At 39.5% G+C, this 11,539-nt stretch overlaps 1 protein-coding gene across 5 annotated transcripts in view; it reads right to left on the bottom strand.

Moving 5' to 3' along the window:
- Positions 1–266: 266 nt before the first annotated feature.
- Positions 267–11,539, bottom strand: part of KLHL13 (kelch like family member 13) — a 74,404-nt gene continuing 63,131 nt past the window's right edge. For all 5 annotated transcript variants that reach the window (XM_017818185.1, XM_017818195.1, XM_017818166.1 and 2 more), the window contains 2 exons: positions 8,868–8,981; positions 267–6,872 (listed from right to left, as the gene is read on the bottom strand). In XM_017818185.1, coding sequence (XP_017673674.1) covers positions 6,385–6,872; positions 8,868–8,981 — 602 coding nt within the window. In that variant the 3' untranslated portion in view covers positions 267–6,384. The remainder of the gene's footprint in view (positions 6,873–8,867; positions 8,982–11,539) is intronic.

Genomic DNA, 11,539 nt, shown 5'->3' with positions numbered 1-11,539 from the left:
TGAGAGTGATGTTCTCCCAGCTTCAGAGGAACAACCTTGTGTAACTCAAGAACCTGCACCAGGGATAGGAGAAGTGAACTTGGATTGAAAATCAAAGCAGCTTCTGAATTGCAGTTCAAATATAGTCAATGACCAAGTCAAAGTCTTTCCCATCAGCAGGAGTTATATGGCTCTGTAATGACATTTATTGACAGCTGTCAAGCATTTGGGTAAAAATATGGAAAGATATACTGGCAGGCATTGAGTAAGAAACATGGGGAGGGGACTCAGGTGATCATTGGTGTGTTTATTTCGGTGCATAAAACATGTAAGGAAAATGATTTCCACATTTCTAAGAAAAGGTTACAAGCAATGAAAAACAAATGGAAAAGAAACCAAGCAATTTTTTTACAGTAATGTTGAACAAGGAAGGTAAAGGCGAAGTTGTTAATTCAACAGAAGCCAAGTATTTTGGAACAATCCTGGTTATGACAAACACAGGTTAAAACAGACTAAATTTAAATTTTTCCTTTCCTAATTGATACTATTCTGCGAGACAATGTTTAAAATTTGAAATGTTCCTACAGCTCTTTTTCCTGCAGTGTTGTGCAGACAGATGAGAGTAAACAATCTTGCTCTCTACTGAGAGCTGGAAAGTGTGACCAAACCCTGACCTTCCCTCCTGCAATCTCCATCTGGGCACAGAAGAAAGGCCAAGAAAATGAATGGTTAACCAAAGAGTTACTGCATCTGTCCCCTTCCAGAGGACTCAGCAGCTCAGGTACCCAAAACTCCTTAAAAAAGAGGATGAGGAAACTCTGGTGGTCTTTATATGCCAAGGTAACTAAAATTTTCAGCCTGAGAGATTTGCCTCCTGCACACAGATTTGAGCTGGGTTTGGGAACATCTTGCAAAACAGCAAGGGGCTGGTGGGAAATTAAATGTCAAAGCCATGGCCCTCATTCCATGACTCCACATGATCTTTAGCTCCACAGGTACTTCAGATGCAAGAATCCAAGCTCAGATTTATTTTGGAACACAATCAACAGGCAGCATGGAAGACAGGAGATGCTCTTACACGAGGAAACAAATGCCAGACAGCACAGAATGCTGCAGTCTAAGGGAGAACACAGCAACAGGAGCCAAGAGTGTAAGCAGGTATGAACAACTGAGCTTTGCTTCACCTAAGCCAACTATAAATTATTTTAAAAAAAGAAAAAAAAATCACTCTACACAGTCTGTGGAAGCTCAGTGTCCAAACCAACCACTGAATAATGCCAACAAAGTCTAAAAAAAACCCAAAAACCAACCAAACAAAAAACTCTGGCTTTTCCTTCCAGTCCAAACACATTTTCATCTGAGATCTTTTCACATTGAAAACTGATTTCTTCTAAATGCTCAGGAAACAGAGCTCCACATAGAAAATCTTTTAATAACTATGTGGATAGCCTGACAGCACATAGCTCTGAAAGAACCAGCTGAACCTTTCACTCCCACTACAGACTCAGAGAGGCATTATCTGTTTTATTAATAAAAGTTAAGAACTCAAATAGCAGCAATAAATACTCCCAATAAAAGGGAAAAAACCCAGCCAAAATAATACACAGGAGACCATCCCTTCCAGAATGTCAACCACTCATAGTTCCTACTGTAGCACCACTCCCAGGTTATCTGGGCTACATCTTCCATACAAATCACCTGGTCATTAAATAACTCTGGAGGACTCCTGTGTGTCACAGATGATAGAATTCCTGACAAAAACTAGCCATAATGTTTAACTGAGTAAGATAGGTTGTGAAACAAATCCCACCACATTCTCCCCAGAATGGGTAATCAGCAGGTCCAACAGAGCTGGACATCAAAACAGGGAGCCTACAGACAGAGAAAAGTTCACTTAATGACATGTAAAAGACCGGTGACAAGAACACGTGAACTGGTGACAGGCAGGAAAGCCATCCTAATTTCCTAGCTTGCTCTCAAAACTGCAATCACCTTTTCACAGCTGAATGGGTCCTGCAATACTCACAGGACCAAAAACGTTATCATTAAGCAAAGTATACATAACACTGCACTTTAAGACTTTTTTTTCTGACCACATTTGTACACAAAGAACTATTATTCACAGGTAAACTAAAATACAAAAGAAAAAATACCTGATAAGCTACAGATGGTGTGCAAGTAAAGAACACTTTCACAGAGCTTAGAGAGCATAAAGTGCTACATGAGAGCTTGACTCACCCTCCAGATCTCTGGGTAACCACAACCCAACACACCACGTAAGGTGCCAGGAGGAAATGGGGCACACATTACTCCTTCAACACACACAGACCTTTCACTAGGTTAAAGCTGCCTGTATATTTCTAAGTAAGCACAAGCTGAATTATGAATATATTTATCAGAAGTACCTTACATGCCAGCAGTGGGCTATTTTGTCCCCTGACATAAGGACTGTGCCACTAGAAAAGCTTCAGTTTTATTGATTCTGATTAGGAGCAGGGGAAGTAAGAGATGTCAGCTACAAAACCAAGGGATTAAAAAACTAGTGACCAGCAGATTCAGACACCAATGTAAAGGTGAGGTAATTAACAGCTGAAGGGCAAACCAAGAAGGAACAACAATTCTAGTAGGTAGAGTGAACTTTAAAAAAAAAAAAAAGGTGCTATGATCTTTCCAGATCAGGTAATCTCCAATTCTTTGGTTATAAACTTCTCCAGATGTTTGTACTGCACTTATTGCTGGGGCATCAAATTATTTTTTTATGTCCAACCAGCTCATCAGATTAAGACTGTAAGCTTTTGGGGAAAATTCTATTTATCTGTATGCAAACTGCCCTAATCCAAGATTTCCATTATTCCATTAAAGAACCAGGCTACTGGATTGAGCTTCTGACTGTTACTAAAATGCTACTCCCTGAAGATTCCACTCCTCAGAAACAGAATGGGCAATTTAAAAATAACACTGTTCATGAGCAAACAACTCACTGAGAACAGGTAAAGTGATTCTTCCACACAAGGGACTTTCAGAAAGGCCATCAGAGCTCATCCCTTCAGCACAACTCCACTATCCCAAGAATGCCAAGACTGTAAATGCCCCAGGATAGGCTGGATCCTGCCATGAATTGCTTTCCCTGGGCCAGGCTCTTGGACTTCACAACTTTCTAAGGGAAAGGGAACCCCTGAAAACTGGATATCTGCAGATGCTCAACTCTTTGATGTGACAGGGCAAAGAAACTTCACGTAACCTGGGTTTTCCCAGGTCTTCTTCCCCATTGCTCCTGTCCTATCTCAAAACACAGCACAAAGGAAATGTCACCTCAGATGTCTCAAGTTAGAGTGTTGTGTTTTACAGGGATGTCAGCAGGGCTTTTTGCTGAGTTGTATATGCCAAAAGTAAGCACTTTTGGCATTTGCTGCTAATTGGGCACCAAAAAAGCAAAGTCTGACTGAATTTTGTGATCGCAGTGTGGGTCTGCCATCATCGGGAGAGGGCAGACAGCTCCCGTGGCTCTCCCAGCTGGCACACCACGTAGTCTTAATTTCATTCAAATCAAATATCTACTAATTGCTTTTTATCCAGATGCTTTTCTTATTTAGGTACTACAACTGCAAAATGAAAGACTTTGAGATTTATGAAAAGAAGAGGCAGCTGGTCCCCATGTGGACACTGCTGGCTCTAGTTACCAAGATAAGCTCACTCTTCATACAGGCAGCCTTACTGATAATGGAGATGGAATATTTGCTGTATCCATATGTACACCTACAGCTGTGGATTCAGAGATGGAAAGGGTTTCTTATGCTACGGTTAAGAAAGATGTAATAAATATTAAGTCATTTTACACTACATTACAGCAAAAAAACAGTTTGCAGTTTTTGGCAAATCTTTGATGTTTGCTTTTCAATCCTGGTGAGTAAATGTTAACTAATGTCATTATGAACACTTTAATCCACAGGGAGATATTCAAAAAAACCCCTCAAGGATTAATTTGATTGAAGCACTACATTTAATCCACTATGTTGTGTCCAACACTGATGTCAAAATGACGTTCAAAAATAATTCTTCCACTTTACATGTAACAGATAATGAGTCATTTAAAAAAAATAAATCTCTATATTGTGGCCATATACCAGCTCCTGGCTATTCAAGGCTCAGACACAAAACTGACATCCTGACTTCAGACCATCTCAGAATGGTTAGAACCCACCCTAACCTTCTTCCAGACAGAGAATGCCAGTGAAGATACCCACTTTTAAACAGTGTGTCTCCTCATCCCCAGCATACAAGTAGCAGGATATATTTACATTATCCAAAAGGAACTGCAACTCCTTCAAGTACTTTTCAGTTTAATTAATAAAGAGAAACTGAATATGGATTTCAGAGGATTTAAGCTCAAGCAGGGTCTAAAATCTGGTCTCTGAGATAGGAAAAAAAAATTAGTAGCATGTGACACTTAAATGACTGACATACTTCAACATACTTAAAATGGCATACTTAAACAACACAGCAACATTTTCCTATCCAGTGCTTTGCACAGCATTAGAAGAGTATTCTTAGGGAGATGAGTCAATTTATCTTCACTGGCTACTTTCCAAGAGTATCCACTGGTGTCACTATTCCACCTGTAACAACCTTGCACAGCCATGTAGAATTAAGATTTTATTACCTTAAAGAGGAAGAATTAATTTTGATTTTAACCAAAACAATCACAAAACCTAAAGTTTACAGGTAGATTTTGGCAGTGATCATTACTAGTAAACTGCATAAAGAATAAATATCAGTACTTCCAAAACTGACACCATAGTAATGCTGCTGCTTGATGCATCAAGCAGGGACGAAATACAAATAGCAAACTCCCAACAAAAGTTTATTAAGCTTTACTTGGTTATTGTTAATAGGTAACACAATAAAATAAGCTGATTTAAACAGTTTTCCCCAGAGAATACCCCTGTGACTGTGCTCATTGGCAAAACTACTTGTAACATAAGATGGGAAGTTCAGAACAAGCAGGATGGTATCATCAGAGCTGCAATTTGTCAGCAGTGCACTGTATTTAGGAGCAGATAAAGATTTCTGTAAATTTAAAAGGCTGCATACATAAGCAATAGTTCTCCAAGTAATAGTTCTCATCAGTCCTTAACAATAAAATGAACACATCAGACCAAAATAGTTTCTTAAAAGTAGGTCAAAAATACCCATTCATGATCACTTCTGCATTGGTTTCCTGGCAAATTCATCTACCCACACAGATATACGTAATGTGTATCCTGGAGACAGTGAGGCAGAGGAAGAAAACCAAATACATTAATGAGGTAGCTTAGACTGGGTAACTGCAGTTAAAAGTTTTATTGAACAAAAGAAGGTAAAACGTGGTAGTCCAAGTTCACTGAGCAAAAGCAGCTCTCTCGCTGAAGCTGCGTTTTGTGCTAAATAACCTTATTAACTGAGACTATACAGAGGACACATTATGCAAGTTATCTCAACAGCAAAGGAGAAAAGGTAGATTAAACTTGATCTGATGGAACGATTTGGTCAAATTCAGTGGCTTAAGTTACTGTTTCTAGCCCTTAACTACCTATATTCAGTACAGGCATACAACAGAGTATACAACTGCACTGAATTCCCATTTGTTAATAGTGTGTGCTCCCAGGCAAGCGGAAGCCAATTCCTGAAAAAAAAAAAAAAAAATTAAAAAATGTGAAGATATTTAAAATGTTTTATTTGAAGCATCATTCAACTGACTCAGGAAAAACACTCGATATATGTTATAAAAAAACTCCCGGCTCTACAAGGTCCGCTTCCTGTACAGTGCTAATATTTTAAAATTATTTTATTTCTCCCCTCTGCCTAAGAAACTTCATATGCTCTGAAAGCACCCACAAATTCAGGTGGGTAAACAGATATGTCAAAAATACTCTGTGAAAAGAGGGAGGTAGCTCAGGCCCCTTGGCAACCTTCGGACAGTTCACATTGATGTGGTCTACCTCCCCTTGTCATCTGCAGTCAAAAATGAAAGGAAAAAGGATTTCAACTATGAAATTTAGTGAAAGAACGTGTTCAATACAAAAATCTTCAAATTTGACTCATTGGGCTCCCAAATGTAAGCTATAAGGTACCTCACATCCAATACACAACATTAATAACGTACCTAGTTCATACATTTTATAGACAATATCCTCTCATTTGTTAAACATTTGGCTCGGGCGAGTACATCTTTTTTGTTAACCACTTGACAAACATTCTAGGCCAAACAAACAGCACAAGTAATGTCAAAGTCTTTTTTTTTTTTTTTTCCCAGTAATTGTACGAAATGCTGTAGGCTAAGCCTAACAGAAACTACTGAAGAAAAATAACAGACTCCATGATGCAGTGCAAAGGTGTTACTACAACATCATAAGTCAAGGGATGGTTCTAAGGTGCTGAAAGAGGAGATTCTCTAGACGGTGACCCTGAATTGTCCTCCGGTGGGAAAACAGTAAGAGTGCAGGCTCGAATGCCACCAAGGGATTCTGGGAGGTCAAATACTTTATGCCACTCATCTTTTTCTGGATCATATTTCTGAACTATTTCCACCATGCACCGATTATTCCAAGAATATCCTCCAACAACATAGATTTTATTTTCAAAGACAGCAACCCCAACATCACTTTGCCCACGTAACATGGCAGCAATTGGAGTCCACTGGTCTAGAGTTGGTGAGTAATATTCACAGCTTAGAACATCATCATAATCACTGGTTCCTCTAAAGTGATTTCCACCAATAACATACAGCTTGTCTCCTACAGTACACATGCAATGCAGACCTCTGACTGTTGTCATCGGAGCTTTCTGAGTCCATTTGTCTGTGTCAGGGTCAAAACACATAAGTTCCTTTTGGAAAGTATCATGGGTAATTCCCCCTGGAGAGACAAAACATATGTTAGAGTAGTGCTCACCCTAATAATAAGCATTAAATAACAGCCCCCCCCACCCCCAGAAACATTTTAGTGAAATAATTCCATCTTCCTTAAAACTTCTTCACTCTAGCTTAGATTACTATCACAGATGTACTCAGTTTCAAATGACACTTGTTCCTTTAAACATGAACACAGGCAGAAGCCATGTCTCACACAACACTTTATTACACATGATCTTACTGTTTATTACACATGATCACACTTCAGTTTGGCAAAATTACCTTTGCTTACAATCATTCAGTTTGCTAGTTTTGTTTCTCACCATCAAGAGAACAGCAATCCATTTCCCTTTCGAATTTTGGTACTATGCCATTGTGTTTTAAACAGTCCTATCACACAGCAGAATTTTATCAGAAAACCTTTTCCATCAACTTCAAGTGAATAGAAAGTGGACATAGATTTCAAATATTCTTCTCTTAACAGATGTCTATATTTCCCTCTACATTTCTGTCATTCTCATAGCTCTCTGCAAAAGCATGTGGATAAAAACTTCAGGGGAAGTCACAGGATGATTTCCTGTTAGTGGATGAAACATCCCACCTTTCCACAAGGTCACTAGGCAGGTCCCAAAGCAGTCACACCAATTTCAGGCACTGTAGGCATATTAGATATGGTTTAAGTCCATAATGCTACTATATATGATGTCCAAAAAGTATGCAGAGAACACACTGCTACTGAACAATCTCTTTCTGGGCTAACCATTCCACATGGAATTATCACCAGACAGAGATGGCATGGTGTCTACAATACTTAATTCTTCAGCTGGACAGTAAGAACTAAATACAGAAAAAAATTGGACTATCCAGCCTTGGCCCTGAATGACACCTATAGCAGTGGTAGTGCGTGGGAGCTCATCAGAAAGAAAAGCATCTAATGACAAAGGAAGCAATCTTCACATTTTCAGTCCCAAAAGTGTTTGGAGCAGACCAAAGGAAAAGAAAAACCTGGGGGAAATATACACAGCATTTATGTGAAAAAAAACACAGCAGAGAGCATATACACGTGCTACCTGCAGTAAAACATGCAAAATGGGCAAAAAAGTACTGATAACAGCACAGTAATTAGAAGCTTAATGGACATGCTCACAGAAAAATAAGCAGCTGTACCTTAATAGTAAATTTTAAAATAAATCCCTCCTAGTTTTCTGGCACAATGCCCCCTAATTCAAGATACCCCAAGGATCAAGCTGCTCCAGCACATTTCCCCACCAGTTCTTGTCAGCTAAGCAACCTTGTCCCACCTCTTGCCCTGATTTTCATCTTAGTTCTTAAGAGGACGTCCCTTAAAATTTCAGTAGTAGAATATACATAAGCCTATGATCTCTGTAGTGATCGCTGACAGACAGATTGAATCTTCTTTAAAAATTGACAAGGTACCATATTATCAGACAACCTATTGCCCTACTTTGGAAAAAAATGGAATGAAACTATAACCTTGGTGACGTACAGGACTGAGCACATTCCAAATGAAAGACCAGTGAAAGTACATACTGTGATTACCATGAAAACTTATTTTCCATTAGCTCAATGAAGGCAAATTTCTTCTTTAAAGTAATAAAATTTTCAATGCTTTCCAAAGAGGATGTGTTCAATTATACTGCTATAGTATAATTTTATTATATAAAATATATATAATATTATATTTAATTATATTGCTATATAAATGTATATCAGTGCCATTGCTACAAAAACAAAGTGAATAACTGCTTTGGAATTCAGAACTGTCAATTACTATGAAAATGCATAATATTATCTAAAATAATTTTGTCAGAGCCTGCAGTATATATGTTATTTGACTGCCTGCATGTGAAATTGCATCAGTAGTTATACTACAGCAAACCTACTGCAACCACAGATAAATTTTTATTGTCTCCCACTGAAATAGAACAGGTTAGATAAGTAATTGTTTCATAGAGATAATGTCATAGGAATTATTTACCTGAAATATACATTAATCCCCCATACACGGTTCCAGCGTGACCATAGTGGGGTTCATTCATTTTTGCGACGTAGCTCCATTCATTCATTCTGGGATTGTAACATTCCACAGTGGCTGTTGGAAACAAATGACAACATAAAAGTGTTGAAGCCATTGTGGCATTTTGGTGTTGAGTACAGTGCAGTGGCAGAAACTCATACACAGAGGAAGTACCCACAAGAAACACTGTTCAGCTGAGAAAGTTTCAAGGGAATTATTGAGCTTTATCACAGAATGGTTGGGGTTGGAAGGGTGCCCTGGAGAACATCTAGTCCAAGCCCCCTGTTAAAGCAGGGCCACCCAGAGCAGGTTGCACAAGATTGTGCTCAGCTGGGTTTTGAATATTCCCAGAGAAGGAGACTCCACAACCTCCCTGGGCAGCCTGTTCCAGTGCTCTGTCACCCCCACAGTAAAGAATTTTCTCATCCTATTCAGATGGAACTTTCCAAATATAAATTTGTGCCCCTTGCCCCTTGTCATGTCACTGGGCACCACTGAAGAGTCTGCTCCCATCCTCTTGAGATCTGTCCTTCACATATTTGTGTGCATTGATAAAATCCCCTCTCAATCCTCTCTTCTCTGGGCTGAACCCAGCTCCCTCACGTTTCCGCATAAGACAGATGCTCCAGTCCACTCATCTTCCTAGCCCTCCACTGGACCCTCTCCAGTAGTTCCTTGTCTTCTTTGTACTGGAGAGCCCATAACTGGACGCAGCAATCCAGATGTGGCTTCACCAGGGCAGAGCAGAGGAGCAGAATCACCTCCCTCAACCTGATGCAAACTCATGCTCTTCCTATTGTACCACAGGATACCCTTGCATTCTTGTCCCCCAGGGCACACTGCTGGCTCATGGACAGCTTTTTGTCTACCAGGACTCTCAGGTCCTTCTCCACAGACCTGTTTCCCAGCAGGTCAGCCCCCAGCCTGTGCTGGTGCCTGTGCTGAACTTCATTAGACTCCTCTACAGCATGTCCTGGCCTTGCTGAATGTCAGCAATCCTTTAAGTGTTCCAGTCACTCCTCCCAGGTCTGTACCATCAGCAAACCTGCTGAGAGTACACTCTGTCCCTTGTTGACTAATTTTCTATTGTCTAGTGTTTTATTAAGTACTTGCACAGCAACATACAGCACAGCATATGGAAGTCACTAAACCAAAGAGTTTACAAAAGCCAGGCTGTAATAAAATACAAGATGAAACATCCCTGAATCTGGAAAGGAGTGCCTGTGTCAATACACAGCTCCATTTGTGCAGTTTTCTTTGTGAACTGAAATGTTAAAATGATCAAAGGATTTATCAGATCAGAAATCACAGAGGATAGTACTAAGTTAAAAAGAAACCCAGCACCCAGGAGTCCTTGCAGAATACGTTGCTGAGAAGGAATCCTCTCTTCCAAGTAAGATGGGAGAGATGCAGGCTGCAGGGAAAGGGCTATGCAACAAATACAGAGAATACAAACAGAAAACAGATTCAATAATGGCTATGTGCAGGTTGTAGGGATTGGCAGCTTGAATAGTACAATGTGATCGGAGGGGCAGGAGATCCTCCAAAATCCTCTGATATACTGACCTTATGATGCACAGAGCAATTCTGAATAATTAAGTTATCTTAAAGACAAATTAAACCTCATTTAAAATAATTAAAATTGAGAATGAGATTCTAATGCCTGTTATACAATGCTTAATCTCTGAAGAGAGATGTTTATGAACGATTCACACAAAAAATGAATCTGTCTTCAGAAGTGGCATTTTACATGCTCTAGAAAATGTTTTTTATGGAATCAAGGGTAGAAAATCTGAGTCAGCTCTATGGAATCAGTGATGGTAACTTAACAGTCCAGGATTATGCATCTACTGAAAGAAACAACAACAACAAAAAAAATAGAACCGGAGAAACTTGCCATTTTAAAGGCAGAATGTAGTTAGTGTTAGTCTAAGCCTGCAGAATTAGCAGTACTGGCCAGGCCAGTAAAGAACACCAAACAGGAGCACTTATACAGTGATTAATAGGCAACTCAACCTAACTCCAAGCTGTCCTAAAAATATCCTTTGCCTGGCTTATGGTAATGAACATATCAGAAGTTACACTATTAAATATATATAAATCTATGAGTTGAATTTCTCTGCACTGCAACTTGACACCACATGCAGTATTTGCCCAATCACCAAATAAACCCATGCTCACTCAGGTAAAAATGAATGCATCCATTCCAATATTCTTTTCTAAAAAGGAAAGCTCCTTTCTACTCTGCTCCATTTAGCAATCAGAAGCAAAGATGTGCAGAAATTTCAAAACCAGAAAAAAAAAGATTTGATGGGTAATTATAGCTGTCCCATTTCCACCCTGACAGTAGACCCTTCCGACCCGCCGCTCATCATTCTACTTGCTTTCACAAAAACAAAGGCATCCTCTTTGCCATGGTGCTTCCACTGTGCGCTGAGGTGAGGAACTTGTATTTCTAACACACTGGGACAGGAAGAGCAGAGTATGTGCAAAGCAATCACAAAGCCAGCAGCACCCAGATGAACGTGACATTCAGCACTGGACGGTTTTATCTCGCTCTGCACTATGGATTGCATTTAAGAGAGAAGCCGTAGCCAAAAAACCACTTCAGCAAGAGAAAACAGAACGTGCAG

The sequence above is a fragment of the Lepidothrix coronata genome, unplaced genomic scaffold (assembly GCF_001604755.1).
Source record: "Lepidothrix coronata isolate B3197 unplaced genomic scaffold, Lepidothrix_coronata-1.0 Scaffold2, whole genome shotgun sequence".
In the NCBI taxonomy this organism is placed as follows: domain Eukaryota; kingdom Metazoa; phylum Chordata; class Aves; order Passeriformes; family Pipridae; genus Lepidothrix; species Lepidothrix coronata.
Note: the sequence above shows the minus strand (reverse complement) of the source record. Positions and strands in the feature narration are given on the sequence as shown.